Consider the following 22,647-nt stretch of genomic DNA (forward strand, 5'->3'; position numbering starts at 1 on the left):
TCTCTGCGTGAACAAAATTTCCTCCCATCTGTCCTGACAGGACCCCTTATTTTGAATATATATCTCTTGATTCCAGACACCCCAGCCATAGAACAGAAAATTCCAGCAGGGTACAGGCTCTTGTCAGTGTTGTGCCAACATTTCCCTCCCACATAGGCATATGAATGATAGAAAAATAGGGGGCTAAGAATCTCTTAAATGTCCCTAATGTATCTGTCTTCACCAGCAGTGCCTTCCACACACCCACCACTTAAACTACCTCTGACATCTCCCTATACCTTCCTTCAATCACCTTAAAATTATGCCCCCTTGTGTTAGCTATTGTCACCCTGGGAAAAAAGTCTGACCGCCCACTCGATCAATGCCTCTAATCCTCTTGTACACCTCTATCAAGTCACCTCTCATCCTCCTTCTCTCCAGAGAGAAAAGCCCAAGCTCACTCAACCTATCCTCATAAGGCATGCTCTCCAATCCAGACAACATCCTGGTAAATCTCCTCTGCACCCTCTAAAGCTTCCACATCCTTCCTATAAGGCGATCAGAAATGAACACAACACTCCAAGTGTGGTCTAACCAGAGTTCTATAGAGCTGCAACATTACTTCGCAGCTCTTGAACTCAATACTCCAAGTAATGAAGGCCAACACACCATATGCCTTCTTAACAACCCTGTCGACCTGCATGGCAACCTTGAGGGATCTATGGCCATGGACTCCAAGATCCCTTTGTTCCTTCATGCTGCCAAGAGTCCTGCCATTAATCTTGTATTCTGCCTTCAAATTCAATCTAAAGTGTATCACTTCACACTTTTGCAGGTTGAACTCCATCTGCCGCTTCACAGCCCAGCTCTGCAGCCTATCAATATCCTGTTGTAATCTACAGCAACCTTCTACACTATCGACAACACCACCAACCTTCATGTCATCAGCAAACTTAACCTACCCTTCCACATCCTCATCCAAGTCACTTATAAAAATCACAAAGAGCAGGGGTCCCAGAACATCCCTACAGAGCACCACTGGTCACCAACCTCCAGATAGAGTGTATTCTATCTACAACCACCGTCTTCTATGGGTGAGCCAATTCTGAATCCACCCAGTCAAGTTTCCCTGGATCCCATGCCTCCTGACTTTCTGAATGAGTCTTCCATGAGGAACCTGATAAAATGCCTTACTAAAATCCATGTACACCACATCCACTGCTCTACCTTCATCAATGTGCTTTGTCACATCCTCAACCTGCCCCTCATGAAGCTATGCTGACTGTCCCTAATCAGCCTATGCTTCTCCAAATGCCCATAAACCCTGTCTCCAAGAATCTTCCCCAATAATTTTCCCACTGCTGAAGACTCACCGGTCTAATTCCCAGGGTTATCCCTACTCCCTTTTTGAAAGAAGGAACATTTGCCACCCTCCAATCATCTGGCACTACTCCTGTGGCCAGTGAGGATCCAAAGATCATCGCCAAATGTACAGCAATCTCTTCCCTCACTTCCCGTAATAACCTTGGATATATCTTGTCCAGCCCTGGTGACTTATCTATCCTAATGTTTTTCAAAAGTTCCAGCACATCTTCTTTCCTCATGTCAAGGTGCCCTAGCATATCAGCCAGTTGTATGCCATCCTCACAAATGTCAAGGTCTCTCTCACTGGTGAATACTGAAGCAAAATATTCATTAAGACCTACCCTACCTATTCTGACTCCAGGCACATGTTCTTTTTTTAAATCCCTGATTGGTCCTACCCTCACGCCAGTCATCCTGTTCTTCAGACGCCTTGGGGTTTTCCTTAATCCTACTCACCAAGGACTTCTCATGCCCCTTTCTAGCTCTCCCAAGTCCATTCTTACACTACCTTGTAACTCTCCAGAGCCCTGTCTGATCCTTGCTTTCTAAACCTCAGGTAAGCTTCTTTCTTCCTCTTGACAAGATATTCAATGTCTCCTGTCACCATGGTTCCTTCACTCTACCATCCTTACTGTGCCTCAATGGGACAAACCTATCCAGAACCCCATGCAAGTGTTCCTTAAACAACCTCCATATTTCCATTGTGCACTTCCCCAAGAACATCTGTTCCCAGTTTACGCTCCCAAGTTCCTGCCTAATAGCATCATAATTTCCCCCTCCCCCAATTAAATACTTTCCCATATTGTCTGCTCCTATCCCCCTCCAAAGTTATGGAGAAGGTCAAGGAGTTATGGTCACTGTTCCACCAAGAGATCTGAAACCTGATCAGGCTCATTGCTTAGTATCAGGTCCAGTATGGCCTCTCCTCTAGTCACCTGTCCACATACTGCGTCAGGAATCCTTCCTGGACACACCAAACAAACTCTGCCCCATCTATCCCCTTTACACTAAGGAGGTGCCAATCAACATTAGGGAAGTTGAAATCACCCGTGACAACAACCCTGTTATTTTTGCAACTTTCCAAAATCTGCCTCCCAATCTGCTCCTCAGTGTCTCTGCTGCTATTGGGAGGTCTGTAGAATGCTCCCAATAGTGTGGTTGCTCCCTTCCCATTTCTGACTTCCACCCACACTGACTCAGTGGACGATCCCTCCAAGCCCTCCTCCCTTTCTACAGCTGTGACACTGTCCCCGATCAGCAAACCCACTCCCCCACCTCTTTCCTCCATCCCTGTCCCTTTTGAAACATCTAAACCCTGAAATATCCGTCAGCCATTCCTGCCCTTGCAACAGCCAAGTCTCTGTAATAGCCACCATGTCATAGTTCCACATACTTACCTATGCTCTAAATTCATGACCCATGTTCCTGATACTTCTTGCTTTAAAGTAGACACTTCAGCCCATCCAACTGACTGGAAATTTCCCCTTTCAACTGCCTATCATTCCTCACAGTCTTTCTACATGCTGAATATACTTGTACATTAAATGCACCAACCTCTGACCTATCAGTCAGGTTGCCATCCCCCTGCCAAACCAGTTTAAACCCTCCCCAACAGCTCTAGTGAACCTGCCCACAGGAATATTGGTCCCCTTCCAGTTCAGGTGAAACCCATCCCTTTTGTACAGGTTGTACCTTCCCCAGAGGAGATCCAAATCTGAAACCCTGTCCTCTGCACCAACACCTCAGCCACACATTCATCTGCCAAATCAACCTATTCTTACCCTAACTGGTACATGAAACAGGCAGCAATCCAGAGATTACTACCCTTGAAGTCCTGCTTTTCAGCTTCCTACCTAGCTCCCTATATTCCCACTTCAGGATCTCATCTCTTTTCCTGCTTATATCATTGGAACCAAATGTACCACGATATCTGGCTGTTCACCCTTCCCCTTCAGAGGGCTATGGGCCTGATCTACAATGTCCCTGACCCTGACACCAGGGAGGCAACACACCATCTGAAAGTCTCTTTCACATCCACAGAATCTCCTGTCTGTCCCCCTATCACTCGACTCTCCTTTTCTCCCCCCTTCCCTTCTGCACCACAGAACCAGGCTCAGTGCCAGAGATGTGGTCACTGCAGCTTTCCCCTGGTAGGTCATCACCCACCCATAGTATCCAAAGCAGTATACCTGTTATTGAGGGGAATGACCAGAGACGTACTCTGCACTACCTACTTATTCTCCATCCTTCTCCTGACAGTCACCCAACTACCTACCTCCTGCAGCTTCAGAGTGACTACCTCCCTGTAGCTCTTATTTATGAACTCATCATTCTCCCATAGGAGGAAAAGGTCATCCAGTTGCATCTCCAGTTCCCTAACACAGTCTGTAAGGAGCTGCAGCTGGATGCACCTCACACAGATGTAGCTATCTGGGAGACTGGAGGTCTCCCAGAACTCCCACATCTCACAAGATGAATACACCACTGACCCCAGAGCCATTCTAACTCCTCTAGCCTAGCACTAAAGGAAAAAAAACAAAGAAAGAAATTTACCGGAGACTTACCTCAGCCTCCTCTCACCAAAGCTTCATGCACACCACTCCAACCCTGGCCCACTCCCACAAAAGCCACTCTGTTTATTCCTACCTTCCTTTTATTCGCTGCTGTTAATTAGCCAATCAACAATTAACAATGTGCAAATGTGCCTCTTTTGGACTCTTGCAAGATAAAACTCACAAGCACACACACAGAGACTCACCCCTTTTCAAAGCTCCTGCTTCAAATCTGGTTCAAACTCCTGGCTCTGCAAGGTCAAAGGGGAAAGCATCTACCCAGTAAGAATTTTGTACATTTCAATGAGATTGCTTCTTGCTCTTCCAGACTCCAGGGAGTACAGGCTTAATCTTTGGGATCTGATTAATCTTTGGGATCTTGCAAATGCTTTGTACATGTTTGAGTTCCCAGAGGGACATTAACTGAAGCTCAGGGAAACAATGTGGAGAAGGTAAAATTTCCAATTCCAGTTGGATGGATTCCTGGATCTTTCATCACCTGATCTCACACCTCTGACAACCCCTTCACCCATGTTTTGCCATTGGTTACCTTGATAAGGCCATTTTCTCCACAAACCGGAAAACTAATATACTCGTCACTACTCCATAAGATGATGTTTGGCGGAGCCATTTAGCTTTTTCTCCATCTCCAATATGTTTATAAAAAACAACCAAAAGAATGGAAAATAGATCTCCTTGCTGGATTGTAGACAGTGAAGTCTTTATTTCTCGGTGACTCTGGGACACACCTAGAGAGCAGGGAGTTGAGTAAAATATTGGGCAGGGAATGCAAGGGGTGAGTGGGAGTGGAGACTGTGTTGTTAGAGGGGACATATTTCCTTCAGCCAATGCAAGGGTCATATCGGCAGGAGTTCACAAGTTAAACTCTTGGATTTGGAACAGGTCAACCCTCCAGTTGTACATGGACAGTACTACAGGAATTCAAGCCAAAGTACTCCAGCAATGTAAACATAATAGGCAAAAAGTACTAAATGTCGATGTAATTGATGACATGTAGACCACTTTGATCAAACTATCCTAATTAGGGTTTAAGACTCTCTGCACTTAGTGTCTCATGTAATGAGTGCAGGATCAATCCTGCCCATGGAACACTTCCACAATGAGCTTCACACTGCACGAGCCCAGGTGGATTTTGTACTCAGGTTTTCTGCTGTTTTTGAACTAAAGAAAATCAGATTCCTCCACCGCCAGGACAGGGAGAACCATCCGCAGAGCTTTACTGAGCTGACTACTTTCCTCTTGCAGGCTTCCCACGTTACTCCATTGTGGGGGACCACGCAGCCGGTGAATACAGCCTCCGCATCGAGAAGGCCCAGCTCATCGACGACGCGGTGTACGAGTGTCAGGCCACGCACGCTGCCCTGAGATCACAGCCAGCACGGCTGACCGTGCTCAGTAAGTGAAGGTGTTTTCAAATGCACTTTTAAATGTGCCCACAGGACATGGGTGACTCTGTCAGTGCCACCATTTACTGGTCATCCCTAATTACCCCCTGACTGAGCAGTCACTCCAGCTGGTAGCTCAGGGCTTCCCTTTTAGGTCCGACAGATAAGGATGGCAGACTTCCTTCCGCGAGGGACTGCAGATGTGTGGGTTTTATGTACCTGGGACCAGTGAACTGCTGTGTATATGGGAGCCCAACAATGTGCCCACACCTCAGTTAAAATAACTTCAGCAGCAGTTAACAGATTGCAAATTGAGCCACGTACTCCTTGCGATTCGGTGTAATTTATTGCTCTGTTGTGTTGAGACGAGTTTGAAACCTTTGATAAGGCACTTTGTAAATGTGTTTGCACTGATTATGACTTCCTAATTCAATAAAACTAAAGCTAACAGGCACCTCACTCATGCTCATCCCTTCCCACTGACACCTTCCACTGATTATCTGAGCTGCTCTCAGGCACCTGACAGAGCGCTGCACTAAACCAGGTGCAAACCTTCCAGCTGCAGCTCACTGGACATGCTGTGCAGTGACGTTGGCTCTGTTGGTTGGTCCAGGAGAGCCTCGCAGTGAATGCCAGTGAGTGAATGGGGTCTGGAAGGGAGATATTTCTAGGGACATCATGATTGCCGCTGGTTAATCAAGACAGCATCCCCATGAGCACTGGTTAAGGAAAGAAGTGTCACAATCAGAGAAAAGAACATATTGCAATTGGTGCTAGTTAACATAGGGAGTATGTCAATTAGCATTGGTTTGTTCAAGGAACACTGCAGTTGGTAGAGAGATAATCACTGTGCAGTACCTGGTAAAGAGAGCATCACAGTGCTGGATAGTAAAGCAAACATTGCAGTGAAACCTAGTCAGTAAATTGAGCATCTCATATAAGATTGGTTAGTAAACTGAGTGTCACAGTCAGCACTACTTTGCAAAGGGAACATCTCAGAAACTGTTAGTCGGTAAAGGGAGTACCTCAGTTAATGTTGGCTACTAAAGGGACGACAGTGAGTCCTGGTTAGTAAATAAAACCTTACTTTTAGGTTAGTCAAGAGAGCATCTGATTGAGCATAGATTAGTAAAGGGATCATTGCTGTTGGTGATGGTTAGTAAAGGGAGTATTGGAGTTAATGCTAGTTAAGATGAAGAATCTTAGTGACAGCTGGTTAGTAAAAAGAGCATCAATGCAAGCATCTTAGTTACCACTGGTTAATAAGGATTCATCACGCTGATTATTGGTTGGTAACGGGAGCACTGCATTTAGCACTGGTTAGTAAAGAGACCACACAGCAAGTGTTGCTTAGTGAGGTGTCCATCACAATTAGTACAAGTTGGTAAAGGATACATTGCAGTTAATTATAGTTAGAGGGACCAACATTGTCAATGCTGGATGGTAAAGGTTTGTAAAGGATCACAGTGCTAATTAACAAAGGGAACATTGCAGTTCGCACTGGTTAGTAAAATGAGCACCCAGTGAGAGCAGGAAGCCTCAGATGTCAGGACAGGGTGGAATGGCAGTGGAGGGGGCCAGTGAAACGTCAATGGGGTGGGACAATGTTAGAGGACAGTTTGCCTTTGTGTCTAGAGAGTATCAATGCTACTGTTAAAGTCGGTGCTGTTTACTAAAGGGAACATCAGTGGGGGTTAGCATACAGTATCTGCATTTCTAATGCAAGTATTATGTGGCAAATCTGTGAGCTTTAATGTTCTTTTGTTCAAAGAGGTAGAAAAACACAGAACAAACCTTTCATGCTGCCTGGACTGATATGTAAAAGTGAGTCTTAGATTTCAAAGAACTGTCACCGAGCTGGAGAGTAACTGTGCTGTGATGCTTGGAAGGAATGCGTCAGGGGACAGTTCAGCCTGCCACGACTCTGTCACCACATACGATGCATGTGGTTTGGTGCGGCTTCAATGTCCTGTCCAGAAATGGAGATGTGGACAGCGGAGTGTGAGGTCAGCTCTCTCTCCAGTGGTGCTCACCTCTCTGCACAAGGGGTCCCTGAGTTACCATTGATCTGACGAATGCAAATCCGACTTCACATAAATTCTCCCATACATATTTAAAACACATTTCAAGTTACTATTAATGAGAAAAATAGAATGTTTCATGGTATTCATTATAACTGGATACACTATATATTCCATTTGTTTAATTATGAGTAGTGTTAGGGTGGTTATCCAATGAGAAGAAAGGATTACAGCAAGTGTATGTAGAGCGATACAATATGGATTACTATAGAAAATGGATGTTTCTGATTTATGGAGAAACTATTCAGGAACAGAGCCACTATGTAACCCAGGGACTGTCTATTTTGTTTGGCCAGATGCTTTGGTTAGTTTCATCACACAATAAAATCTTTAATCACCCTGGAGTTCTGTAGTTAACCGTCGAAAAGGACAGTGCCAGGTTTGGCATTGGGCTGCATTGTGTTGGCTGACCTGGGTAGCTGTCGGGATTCCACACACTTGACCTCAGTACCCACTCTACAGGAACTCACTCACCTGCTCTTTGGATGAGGATGTTGAGGACGGCGATCGATGGCCCCTGTGGTACCTGTGATTCCTTCCTCGCTTCCCGATGACCCTGATGGCAGCCCTCAGATACCTCGCCCATGTCAGCCTAAGTCATCAGACTGTTTAACTGTGGGAGTCCTCATAGTTGAGTATGAGTCTGTTTAGACCCAATTTCCATTGCGTTACTTTGCACAAGTTGGTTGACAGGAAGTTATGGGAAGTAGGGAGTTTGGGCACATTTTTCTCCTGATAACATCAGTCTACACAAAAACAAATTGTCGGGTACAATGGTTGGATACAGTCACAGTGGGCTGAAGGGCCTGCTTCTGTGCTGTAGGAGTCCATAATAATGACTCTATTACAATGACTGTCCAGCCATCTCACTGCCACCCCAACCCACCTTGCCCATCCTACCCCATCTCTGTCCCATTGCCACCCCGGCTACAATCAAAGCCCAGAGATGAAATGTGTTTTTGAGAAACCTGGGCAACAAAACAGGTTGCCCCCTATTTTTTTGTACTCCCCTCCCCCCCAACCCCTCCCTGAATTCCGGTGTTTCTCAGGCAGTTCCAGCAACCACTCCCTGCCTGACTTTGGGGCCTTTGTCACTTTGGTCAGTTTGAACTTCCGGTCCGAAATTGCCTGATTCTATTACTGGTGTGACCGACAACTCAAACCTGTTGAATTGGAGGTAAGCATGTTCGACGCCATTCTAGAGGTTGGATCACATGACGTTTCATCACACAACACCTAAAAATATTATTGCATTTACCTCATAAGAGCTTGCTCCCTTGCAGTTGAGACACTTTGCTTGCCGGTCGTTTGAGAGGCAGAAGAAGCAGGGAGCAGGTACAGAGAGTTACCCAGAGGTGGAGCCACTTGATTTCACCATAACAGTAACCCAACAGCAGGTGCTAACAGTCAGACGTCCTTGCCTCTTCCCCCACACTCTGGAAAGCTTCTCCTGCAGCCAAGCCTAATTCCAGTCATGCTTATTCAGGGGCAGCTCTCCAGGGGCAGAATGATGTCATCGAAGTGAAGCTTTCTCTGTGGCAGCAGTTGGTGATGTGACTGTTTACAGGTTAGAGGGTAGTCCTTGAAAGGGCAAAGCTTCAGCAACAGTGCCACTGGGGTTCATTGCTTGGCGACCAACCAGCCCAGGCAATCTGGCAGTGTTGGCAGGCAAGCTGTCATTCACGTCTGCTAAAATTATCTTTTGACTTTTAACACTTCACAGCCAATGAGGTTGCTTATAATTGTTTAAAATGAAGCATCACACTGGACAATTCCAGTCCACCTTTCACTCCTATCCCCTAAATTCTCTTGGGGCATTAGATGGTCAGAACCTGCCTTGTCCTGTTTTGAAACCACTCGGTGTTCAGCACATGGTGTTTCTTTCAACCCAAACCTTCCATGAGCCCAGTGTGACCTCCCTCATTGCCTCAGAGGTTAACAGACGACAGCAGTAGTGTATGCACGCACACCCACACCCACACCCACACCCACACCCACACCCACACTGTGCACGAGGCCATGTTCAGTGTAGTTAGCACTGCATAAACCAGTAACAGGTGTTCCCGGAGCTCTGTGTCTCTTCCTGCGTGACCTTGAAGTAAGGGCCACATGTGCACACACAGGCATTACCAACAGGCAAGGAAGATGGAAGATCAACACTCATGGGGTGAGTCTGGAAGCACATGACCACTCGTTTCAACTTTGATTATTTGAAGTCCACTGTTGTGACAAACAATGGTGATGGAATACAAAGCGCAGAAAGAGCAGCGTAATGTGTCGTTGTTCTGTCAGAATCTGTACCACTCTGTGAGGGTGAACAGGACCCAATGGCTGCAAAGACTCAAGCTGATTACATTGAAGACCTTGGGGATATAAACAGGTGTGTGAGTGTATTGGTTCATAAAGCAAACACACAGAAATGTTTTACAGTAATTTACGCAATAGACATTGGTGGAGCCTGCCCAAAACCATGGCATACAGAAGTATTAGAAAGCCATTCTTCTATCTGAGATTGACTCTGAGATGTGCAGAGTGTTAGCAAAGCTTTGACACCTGTCCTGGTCAAATCACGCAGATGCCACAGCCAAGTAAGCTCACCAGCGCCTCTACTTCTTCAGGAGGCTAAAGAAATTTGGTATTTTCCCCTTTGACTCTCACCAACTTTTATCAATGCACTATAGAAAGCATCCTATCTGGAGGCATCACAGCTTGGTACAGCAACTGCTCTGCCCAGGACCACAAGAAACTGCAGAGAGTTGTGGACACATCTCAGTGCATCACGGACACCAGCCTCCCCTCCTTGGACTCTGTCTTTACCTCTCGTTGTCTTGGTGAAGCAGCCAGCATAATCAAAGACCCCACCCACCCGGGACATTCTCTCTTCTCTCCTCTTCCATCGGGTAGAAAATACAGGAGCCTGAAGGCACGTACCACCAGACTTAAGGACAGCTTCTACCCCACTGTGTTAAGACTATTGAACGGTTCCCTTATACAATGAGATGGACTACCTTGTTGTGACCTTGCACCTTATTGCACTGCACTTTCTCTGCAGCTGTGACACTTTACTCTGTACTACCTCAATGCACTCTGTACTCACTCAATGTAACTGCACTGTGTAATGAATTGACCTGTACGATCGGTTTGTAAGTCAAGCTTTTCACTGTACCTCGGTACAAGTGACAATAATAAACCAATACCAATACCATGGAAAATTAAAACCATTCAGTAAAGCAGCACAACGGTTGCAGAATCTTTTCAATCCTGAACCCCCAGAAGTGGCGGTAAAACTCCCGAATGAGGGAGCGGAGGTAGAGTGAGGCAGTCAACAAGTACACTGGCCTGTTGAAGGACCTGACTCAGCACTGCAACGTCAGCACCGCAACGTCAGCACCTACTTCGATCGTGCACTGCCTGACAGGTTTTCCCTTAGTAAACCAAAGCTGTTCCAGTTGTACACTTCCTTCAAAGAGGGGACATTTTGCACAGCAAGAAGCCAGCAGTGCCACTAGCAAAAAGCAAAACAACTTCAACAAATTATGTAGTCAGGACATCAACACAGCAGCAGATTGCTCTGCAAAGGGTGAAAATATGTATATAGTTCAGCCAAGTATCACTGACAAAGGTTACATCAAATATATTCAAAGTATGAAATGTTTAGTTTATCACAGCACTCAGAGGACAAAGCCACCAATGGTTGTAACTGATTACACTAATTGACCAACAGTCTCAGGCAACAATCGGCTCAGAGTTCTGACGGTGGGCTGGAAAGAGGTGCTCAGTGCGGAGGCTTCAAAGTCACATGGACACATCGTCGGGAAATGGTGCACAGATATTCCAGGATGTCCACACAAGGACCATAGGTCACGTACCTGGGTCACGCCAGGTACAAAACCAGTCTGCTGGAAGTGTCTCCCTGTCCTGGAGGCACTGTAGAGCCAGGTGGAGGAAATGTTGGATAGTTCAAACAGAACAAGAGCGCCAATAAAGACAATTCCCTGTGTAGGTGTTTACATAGACAAGAGTATCCACCTGTGTGATGATTACAGGTTGCACTGAACCAAGCAGTTGATGAGTACTTCAACGCAACCTGTAATCACCACACAGACAGATGCTCTTGACTCTGCAGACACAGGATTTACTGAGGGGCTGGGAGGAGCCAAGGTCTTCACCAACCTAGATCCGTCACATGCACAAACTCAGCAGAATGTGGAGAAGCAGTGCTAATTGACAACCAATACACATGGGTCTTTACTTCACCCTGTAAGGTGTGAATTCATCACCAAAGATTGTTCTGGACGAGATATTACAAGGTATTGATCACTCTTTATGCAGTGAGGATCATGCACTAATTGCCACAAGTAGTGAACAAGAACATCTGCAAATATTAAATCATTAGGCACAAAGCATAAAAGAAGCAAGTGTGTGTTTGCACAGAGAGCTGTGGTTTATCATGGGTGAAAATTAGTAGCAAATGAATTTCAACCAAAGGGAAGGTGGAAACATTTCACAAAACCCGACAACCTTAACAGAACTACAGACATTCTTATACATGGTATAAAACTCCACTAGATCTTGTAACAGCTACTGTATCAGTTATTGAAGAAAGGTAATGTGGTTATGGAGCAAACAACAGCAAAAGACAACTAATGTCTAAGAAGAGTCTGTGAAAGGGAGTCTTTGTCAGTTCATTATAATGCCACACATATTAAAATGTGATGTTCTGATTATAGCCGCTGGTCCATAGTTCAGTCATGTACTGGAGAACAACTATGTTTTCATCAGGAACATTGAGCATAATTTCTCTCATTCTTCATCAAAGTGAGGAGGAAGCACAAGGGATGATTTTTGAAGTGCAAATATTTCTTCAGTTCCCGTTGAGAAGACCCTTGGTCACAGATCATTAGCCCTTGTTAGCAATTTTTGGTCCTAAATTGGTGATATCAACTATGGCTGTGTTGAGAAAGCAAAAGTAGCCACTTTCTTATTTCAATGTCACTACACAGTTGAATGCAGTAAAACTCCAATAATCCAAGTTGCTCCAGGTTCCAGTATCTACAGTCTCTTGTTTCTCCATTTTACTGCTCCATTGCAAAGTCTCTTCAAGATATGTCCACTTCGACAGGAGTTCTGTGAGACCCTCTTCCACTGCTCCCCCTCTGTGAATTCCGCTGCTCTCCTGCTCTTTGACCATGTTCTCACCCAGACTCACTACCACAGCCACATGTCCTTCCTCGGTACTTGTCTTCACTGCCATCTTGTCCCGTGTGACTTCCAGCTCCATCTCCGGGTCTCCCAGTTCAGCCCCAGCCAGGATGTCTGGTATCTTACTCCATTCACCACTTGTCCGAACGGTTTTCCCTCCGAGTCCTACGGTCTACCCTCTCTGCCATGCATCAGTACCTTCTGGTACTTTCTCTCTTTCTCTCCCATAGCTCTGGGCCTCGATCTCCCAAATGTGCTGAAAGCAGTCCAAGTGAAGGGTCTCGACCCAAAACACCGACTGTCCATTTCCCTCACAGAATCTACCTGTCCTGCTGAGTTCCTCCAACAGCTCATTGTTTTGCTCTAATAATCCAGTATCTGACCATTCAGAAATCCTGGTGGTTCAGCATCGGGGTCACCAGGTAATGTCTGCCTCGTTCTCACTGGGGCCCTTGCTCCAGCACTTCATTGAAACTCACCTTGTTTCTCCATGCTCCCTTGAAACTTACCTGGTTCACTGGAAAATGTATTATTCCATATGTAGTATTCTACTTTCTAAAAAAGTGAACTAAAACTGTGTTAGAATATTCATAGAACAAAAGCAGACGGTCAGCATTTCGGGTCAGGATCTGAAGCAGGGTCCTGATCCGAAACGTTGACCGCTTGCTTTTCTCCACGGATGCTGCCTGGCCTGCTGTGTTCCTCCAACATCATCGTGTTTTCCATCTAGATTCCAGCATCTGCAGTCCTTTGTTTCTCATTCATAGACTAACATCCATTTGTCCAGAAATCTGCTAATCCAACACAGCCAAAGTCCTGAGCAATGGTATTGGTATTGCTTTATTATTGTCACTTGTACTGAGGTACAGTGAAAAACTTGTCTTGCATACCGATTGTACAGGTCAATTCATTACACAGTGCAGTTACATTGAATTAGTACAGAGTGCATTGATGTAGTACAGGTAAAAACAATAACAGTACAGAGTAAAGTGTCACAGCTACAGAGAAAATGCAGTGCAATAAGGTGCAAGGTCACAACAAGGTAGATTGTGAGGTCAGAGTCCATCATGCCGGATTAATGGAGTTTTACTGTATGGAACTTTGAAACAGAAAATTATATATTAATGCATTGTCAAGGTGACCTTATAAAGATTCAACACGAGGAATGGGACTAGATTAGATGGGTACCTTGGTCAGCATGGACCGGTTGGGCCAAAAGGCCTGTTTCCATTCTGTATGACTCTCTGACTCTCTGAAAGCAATTGCCTTCATACTGAATTTGTAAGACAATTCTTCAGTAATGACAATGGAGATGGTCGAGAAGATGCAGAGCATGCTGTTGTAAAGTTTGAACATGAAGAAACTTTAAAAGGTTGAAGTGAATCAGACAAATATCCAGATGAAGACCTGAGACTACCTAAATAAGAGCATCAAGTGTAATGGAACGTTTGTGTGAAATTCTCAAAGATTTTGTCCATTGATCAGGATTTGCTGTCATGATTGAAGAGCCAAAGCACGTTCACTGAGCAGGAAATAACCAAGGACACTTCTCAAAAGAGCACACATTGATTACTGTGAAAAGAGGATTGATAAATTTTTAGTACTCACAATGACTCAATGAATCGAGGTGAAACATGTTGGATCGAGTACTGTGAAAGAGCTACAGCTGAAGAATTCCAATCCTTAGTCTCGTTCATTTAATTTGAGTGCTTTATGAAATGTATTAATCACACAATTATTCCATTGTATCATCTAGCATCAAATGGTACAGTGGAGAGATCAGTGAGAACTGTCAAGATTGCTGAAGAAACAGGTAGTACAGGGATGAACCACAAAAAAGGTGCAGGAGGCACTCAGCAGGTCAAGGCAGCATCTGTGGAGGGAAATGGACAGTAAACATCTCCGGACCAGATGAAGGGTTACAGCACGAAACGTCGACTGTTTAGTTCCCTCCACAGATGCTGCCTGACCTGCTGAGTTCCTCCAGGATCTTGTTTGTTGCTCCAGATTACAGCATCTGCAGTCTCTTGTGTCTCCATAATACTGGGATCGTCAGACTATCAAAGAAATGTTGATTAGCAAACCTCTTGCTAAGCTATGGACTGATTCCTCATTCCATAACCGGGTATGGTGCTGCTGAGTAACTGATGCAAGGGGAACATGGACAGAGATAGCTGAGAGATGGAGAGAAACAACTGAAGCAACGTAATAGAGTTTGGGTTAACATCACTGAAGAGCGCTGTCAATCAGAAATGGTATGTTCAGATATGCAATACAAAGATACCTTCAGAAAATGGGAGATATATTAATAAAATGTTGCTCTAGTTCTGACAAGAATTACACAACTGAATATTGAAGTTATGAATGTATTCCAGATGTTGATCCAGTGGTACTGTCTACGAAATGACAGATCCACACTCACCGCGGTTACTGAATGATAAATGGCACACTCCTTCCCCTGCCAATATTGGACCCATCTCTCCATCCTTACCTGGAGTGGACTTATAGCCTTTCATCAGCCCATTCCAACACCTGTGCATGGGGTGGGCATCCACAAAATGCAGAGAAAGTCCTGCTTTGAGTTGTCTGTCCTAAGCTTCAGTCAGATTCCCCTTTCTTCCCACGTTCTTTGAACTTTCTCCAAAGACCCAGCCTCTGACCTGCTTCCAACATGGAAGGCATCCCAATCCAAGGGGTCACCTCTGCGGGAACAACTGATGTCTGCCATCCCTGCGGTCCATGACTTCCCTATGGAATTCTCATGGCATCCTGCAAAAGCTAATTAAAGGATAGTTATTTTCTCATGCTTCAGGAGCCCAGAGTGCCTTCTGTACCTTTGCCAGCACTGAACAATCCAGTTTGAAAGTTCTTGTTCAATCTATTGCATCTTCCTTCCAGGTGATATATTATGGATTACAACAACCTGCTGCAGAAATACAACTCCACTGCTCTCCCTCCTGGCTATTTTTGCAATTATCATAATTAATAAGACAGATCATTTGATTGTTAACACCTCAAGGATGTGTGCTTAGCCCACTGCTCTACTCTCTCTACACTCATGACTGCATGGTTAGGCACAGCTCAAACACCATCTATAAATTCGCTGATGACACCATTGTCGTTGGCAGAATCTCAGATGGCAATGAGGAGGCATACAGGAGTGAGATAGATCGGCTGGTTGAATGGTGTCGCAACAACAACCTCACACTCAACGTCAGCGAGACCAATGAATTGATTGTGGACTTCAGGAAGGGGAAGTCGGGAGAACACACACCAGTCCTCATTGAGGGGTCAGCAGTGGAAAGGGTGAGCAGCTTCAAGTTCCTGGCCGTCAACATCTCAGAGGATCTATCCTTGGCCCAACACATTGATGCAATCATGAAGAAGGCACACCAGCGGCTCTACTTCATTAGGAGTTTGAGGAGATTTGGTATGTCACCACAGACTCTTACAGATTTCTACAGATGTACGGAGAGTATTCTGACTGGTTGCATCACCACCTGGTATGGAGGCTCCAATGTGCAGGATCGAAAGAGGCTGCAGAAAGTTGAACTCTCAGCCAGCTCCATCACAGGCACAACCCTCCCTGTCATCAAAGAATCTTCAAGGGGCGGTAACTCAAGAAGACAGCATCCATCATTGACCCTCACCACCCGGGACATGCCCTCATCACGTTACTCCCATCGGGGAGGAGGTACAAGAGCCTGAAGACCCACATTCAATGTTTCAGAAAGAGCTTCTTCCCCTCCGCCATCAGATTTCTGTATGGTCCGTGAACTCATGAACACCACCTCGTTATTCCTCTTTTGCACTATTTATTTATTTTTGTAACTTATAGTAATTTTTATGTCTTTATGTCTTGCACTGTACTGCCGCCACAAAACCACAAATTTCACAACATATGTCAGTGATAATAAACCTGATTCTGATTCTGAGTCTGTTGTTTGAGGGATCTTGCTGTGCCCATGTTGGCTGTCATGCTTCTTTTCTTACAGGAGTGATTAAATATTGGTTGTGAAGTGCTTTGGGACTCTCTACCGCCCTAAGGTGCTTTGCTAATGGAAATCTGTTCTTCTGAGCCTCCAGCTTATTTCTGAAGGGACGGAGACTGGACGACTGGGGCAACAACATTTCATGGCACTTCGTCTGATTCTGTGATGTGCATCACCACACCACTGAGTGGTACAACCACCTTCAGACCTTGCACCATCGTCGCAAATCACTGCCATGGAACCTGTCATGCTGAATGCCAACATTCACTGCATGTTTGGGTATCTGACTGAAGTGTTGTTGACTCTTTCCTTTGCTTATTCTGTGAGCTGGATGCTTGCTTTGCACGGAGATACATTTGGCAAGCAGAAACAGAGTGACCAAGGATTGCTCTGGGGACTCCCAGTCATTTAGTTCATTGCTGTAATGGGAGCTTACTGTGCGCAAAGTACCTCACAATGCCTCTTGGATGTCAACAGTAACTACACTTCAGAAGTCTTCCCTGGGTGCTTTGGGGCATCCTGAAGCTCAGAGAGGCAGGATATAAATGCAAGATCTTCCTTCATCCTCATGGGTGAGGATTTCCCTTTAGTGAGATAGTTTAAAGTGATCATTGGTGAAACTGGACCGTTGTATACACTGTGGCTCCTGTTCAAATGTGCACAGAGGCCTTGGCAACTAGAGCAGCCCTATCCAAACACCGGCAGAGGATATAAAGCAGCCGCCTTGTTACCTTGCACCATTTGGACCAGCATTCCGACATTCCAGTAACTCTCCCAGTGATACTCCGATCCCTCCCGATTACAATGCTTCAGTCAGGGTCATGATACATTACACCATGTTGGTCAATTCTTGTGACAGATAGCACGCTGTCAGGATGGTGTGTTTCTTGGGTTATAATATATGGCCATGCTGAATCTTTTTACTATTCAGCATGGTGGGACCTGCACTTTTACAGCCTGTGCAGTTGGTGTTGAATAATCACAAGCCTAATTAACTGCTTAGGCTGCTCTTAAATGAGGTGGTATATCTTGAATTTTAATGTCCTTCCTGAAGCCACGCGTAATTATATGACATACGTGAAAGGATACACCTTAAAGGCAGCTACAATTGCCCAGTAATTCAGAGAGCAGTCTGGTGTCCCTGAAGAGCACTGGCTGAGGGTCAGGGATTGCTCATTTACCTCTTTGCTGTTAATGGATCACTTCTCTGAAGGTATGAATGATCAAACAGTTGTTCATAAACTGGGGGCATCAGTTTTATCAAGGTCACTCATTCAGAGTTGACTTAATAAGTCTGCAGCCGTGTTTACTGAGAGCTAAACATGTTTACAACTGCAAAAAATATAGAAGAGGGAAGATAAAGTGAGTCTTTTCTTACCAGTAATTGGAAGGGTACAGATCATCCAATGACCCATGAGCAATAGAGTCAGAGAGATGCAGCGCAGAAACAGGCCCTTCAGCCCATTGAGTCTGTGCCAACCATCAACTACCCATTTACACTAATCATACACTCATCTCATTTTTTGTTCTCGCCACGTTCTCATAAACTCCCCCCAGATCCTACCCCTCACCTATACATGAGGGGCAATTTACAGCATCCAATTAACCTACCACCCCGTACGCCTTTGGGATGTGGGAGGAAGCCAGAGCATCTGAAGGAGACCCACCCTGTGACAGGGAGAGCATGTAAACTCCACACAGACAGCACCCGAGGTCAGGGTTGAAACCAGGTCTCTGGTGCTGTGAGGTAGTGGCTCTACCCACTGCGCCACTGTGCAGTCCAATTCCTTCAGATAATCTGATTGACAATTTGTCACTGGGGATGGAATCGGTGAATCCAGGAATGATGGAGAGATCAGGAAGAGTCTTCACCTGATATTTTTCACAACCTCAATATCCTGAAACATGCTCTACAGCCACTGAAGTACATCAAAAATGTCAAAGTTGAGCTTATTGTCATATGCACAAGTACATGTGTGCACAGGTGCAATGAGAAACTTCCTTGCAGCAGCATCACAGGCACATAACATTAGAGATACAACATCCACAAGAAAAACATAAACATAAATCATACAAAATTATGCAAGAAAGAACACAATTAGAACAAAAGCAAAGTCCATTGTAGTGCAAAGTGGTTAAAGTGTTCATAGCATTGCTATACTGAGGTAGTGATTAGGTTTGTGCAGGTTGGTTCAAGAACCAAATGGTTGAAAGGAAGTAACTGTTCTTGAACCTGGTGGTGTGGGACTGCAGGCTTCTGTATCTCCTGCCCGATGGTAGCATTGAGAAGGTGGCATGGCCTGGATGGTGGGGATCTTTGATGATAGATGTTGCCTTCTAGAGGCAGGACCTCGTGGTGGGGAGGCATGTTCCCCTGACGTATTGTCTTTGAACTCATGTCACTATTTACGTTGCAAGAGTCAATCTGCACACAGGCCCAGTGAGCAGCCATTTCGGAGATGGTGACTGAGGGATATGTGACAATCCAGACAATGCCAGCTGAATCAACTGCTAGAGCACATCAGTCTGCAGCTGTGCTCATGGCTGAGTGTCGTCTTTTAAGTTGAACCACATCGTAATCTCCAGTTAAAGAGGTTCAAACTCTGTGCTGAGCTGTAGTGATTAACGTTTGAAGTTTCTGTTCAACTCCAAGAGGCTGCTGCAGTGTTACATCATCAACAAGAAACTGCATTTGTATAGCTTACATGTAACACAATGGAAATCCCAAAGTGCATCAACAGCATTTTCAAACAAAACTTGATGATGACCCACCTCTCAGTTTCCATAACAGTTGGGCTAAGTGCTTCTAGATCTTCATTGTATAGTTCTCCATTTTATTCTTTTATGTGTCTAAGTTGTCCCAATTGTATTACCTACTTTAATATGCACTTCCCACAGTTTGGACCATTCTTTTAATCTATTAATATTGCTTTGTAATTTAATGACTTCACTAAGACATCATTTAATGACATGATTCACAATGCTGCCTGTCTTTGGTGCTTCAAAAATCTTGGATAGGTAGCTTTCTATCCCAGCACCTAGGCCACTTATAATGACATAATTAATTATGGTCTCAGCACAGTTCCTTGCAGGGCATCCTCCCAATATGATGGCCTAAATGTCATTCCTGTTCTCAATCTCCTGCCTCTCCTAACCAGGTCAATAATTTGTTTCGATTCCATATGCTTTGACTTGCTAACAGTACCCTGTAAAGGATTTTATCAGAACCTTCTCAAGTCAATATACATGAAGCATTCAGTCACCCTTCAGTCCCCAAGAATCACCCGTTCAAAGAATTAAATCAAGCCTGACAATCCCTTCACCAATCAATGCAGGCTCCCTTGTAACAGCTGCAAGTGTTCAAGGTGTTCACTCATTCTATATTTATGGATCCTAGTAGTTCACAGTAACTTCTCCCTCTTGCCTTTCTGAAATAATGGTGTGACATCGACATTCTTCAATATAAAGGAACAGTTTCCTGAATCCAGAAAACTTTGAATGACAGGATTTTGGCAAAGTGCTTCTTTAAAACCTTGGGACTGAAGCAATCTGGTTCTGGGGATTTATCATTCCTTAGTGCCATTATCTTTTTATCATTACACTTGTTTTGCTCAGCTCAGTATTTGTGAGTCTCTGTCTCTGATTCACTATTAGTTCCCTTGGGATATGTAGGGAGTTCCCACCTAGCAAATGTAGTCATGGAAAACGTTGCTCCTGAATTACTTTTTCCAAAGTAAATGCAAAAAAAAAGCATAGACTTTAATATCCTCAGAAACTATCCATTCACGTTCCTTTGTGGAACTCTCTACCTTTAATGTCACCTTTTTCAGTTAGCTGCCTGAATGGGAAATCTGTACAATGGTTCCCATGATTCTGGATTTATGAATTCAACAAGATGAGGTAGAGGGTTAGAAACAGTAGGTTGGGAAGAGTAGGGTATCTGTGAAGAGAGCAAGGATCAAGGAGGATTTGGTTCCACTGCAGGGTGAGTAAAGAGTCATCTGGGGAGAGAATATTTGGGATTTGTATTGGTGTTTGAGGTTTTGCATGCTTTTCCTTTGTTTCTTCAGTGATCCATGGCTTTTCTGGCAGCAAGTTTTTTCTCCTTTGGTGTCTAAACTAGTTCTGCATCACAGCAAATGTTTTATTTCACTGATGAACTTCCGAGTTTTTATCAATTTAAGATGAGCTGAGTTAACATGGGTTGTTTGTCCAAGGAATTCTGTTGCATAGTGTGATATGTTCATTCACTTCATGACCAGGTTTCTCAGCAATCATGCAATCAGCACTTAACATGGTAGCAAACTTCTTCGTCTATGTGCATAGTATGTATTCATGTGTCCCGTCAGGCATGTGCAGTAACATTAAAAGATGAGTAATGCATGTCTTGTCATTACTTACACTAAATTCAGACCTGGTATATGAGCAATGCATTGCTAAAGAGGTTAGGCCTGATTGGACATTAGTGAGAATACCAATCTTTCCTGATCTACTGATTGACAGTTCAAGGTATCCATCATTTTCCAGGAAAGTTCCTTCTTTGTGCTTTACTTAATGTTTGTGCTTACTCCCTTCCCCAGCACCAACCCAACCTCACTGCTGATGTCATCACGTCTTCCTAACCCCGAGCTCCAATCATCTCTGCTCAATCTCCAGTCATATCCTTACCCAGTCTTGATCTCCAATTCTTTTTATCCCCCCCAAAACCCACCTCCAATTCCCTCCTCTCAAACCACCAGCTGAGCTCAGTTCCCACCTCACGCCCACTTGCTCCATTCACATCCAACCTTTGATTCACTTTCCAATGACCCTTCTCCCTCTTCACTCCTAAGTGATTCTAGTCTGATCCTCTCTACTCTCACACTTCTCTCTCTCTCTACACATACCCAACTTTCTCAATACCTATAATTTCTAGCCCTTCGCCTTGTCTTCATGAAATTACATAAATCTAGAACCTTAACAGCTGTCTTGCAGTTTTCCCATTCATATATTACACTGCTCAATTATTTTATGATCATGATTAGATAAATGTTCATGCACCATTACACTGTTAAATCTAGCTCATTACTCTTTGCTAAATCTTTTATGGCTTTGACCCTTGATAAATCTGGGACATAATGTTGCAGAAGAATATGCTAAACACACTCAAGGAATTCACCACTTTCTGATCTGAGCTTCTCTGCCCTTCCAATCTATATGAAAGTTAGAAACTTCCTTTAAAACTACCCTGCCTTTGCTGAACGCTTGTCTAATCTCTACATTTACACATTCTAACATGTCATTGCTTCTACCAGATAGAATAGTAAACAACTCCTACCACAATCTTAAAGCATACTCTGTTTCTTAACTCCATCCACAGTCTCAATTGCCTGCTTACCTCTTGTTATATCTTCATTCATCATTGAAGAGATTTCATCTTGAATCACTAAGCCATAAAAGATTAGGGTCTGGTTGCCAGAGGAACCTAACTACCTGTGCCAGATTTAGTTTCGGCCAGGATTATAGTCCAATAAAACATTCAGGTTCTGTTTTGCATCATCCTGTACTGGCTCAATATTTTCATCCTGCCTTGTCTTCTGTTTTTAATCAATAAGAACGTGTTTGCTACACAGCTTCCTCCCGCTTTTCTGCAAATCAGGGTTCCGACTGAGTCCGATCAGGTCGAATTTTAATTTCATATGCCACACAGCTCTTTTCACCTATGATCTGAGTGTGAAACACTGGGCTGATCATCCTGCTTCAGAGGTGAGTAGCTGCACTGTCCCATGTTTCCAGCTGTTAGCAAGTGAACATTGCTAAAGTTTGGCTCTTCAGAAAGTTTTCCATATTCTGGGTCCATGCACCAGAGATCTCTGGGGCCATATAATCATTGAATCACCTTCCCTGCTCCCTGTAGTGGCTGTTTACTTATTCATTCTATTTGTTTATTCATCTCTCTCTCTCTATCTATCTATCTCACTATCTATCTACCCACTTATTTATTTATTTTTTCGTTCATTCATTCATTCGTTCAGTCATTTGTTTATTTGCTTGTTTGCTTATTCCTTTACTAGCCACATGTACATCGAAA

General features: G+C 44.3%; 1 protein-coding gene across 1 annotated transcript in view; it reads left to right on the top strand.

Moving 5' to 3' along the window:
- The window catches only part of kirrel3a (kirre like nephrin family adhesion molecule 3a), a 527,277-nt gene that overhangs the window by 308,101 nt on the left and 196,529 nt on the right, over positions 1 to 22,647 (top strand). Inside the window, exon 3 of the mRNA XM_052039890.1 lies at positions 5,163 to 5,312. Coding sequence (XP_051895850.1) covers positions 5,163 to 5,312 — 150 coding nt within the window. The remainder of the gene's footprint in view (positions 1 to 5,162; positions 5,313 to 22,647) is intronic.

Source organism: Pristis pectinata, chromosome 27 (assembly GCF_009764475.1).
Source record: "Pristis pectinata isolate sPriPec2 chromosome 27, sPriPec2.1.pri, whole genome shotgun sequence".
Taxonomy (NCBI): Eukaryota; Metazoa; Chordata; class Chondrichthyes; order Rhinopristiformes; family Pristidae; genus Pristis; species Pristis pectinata.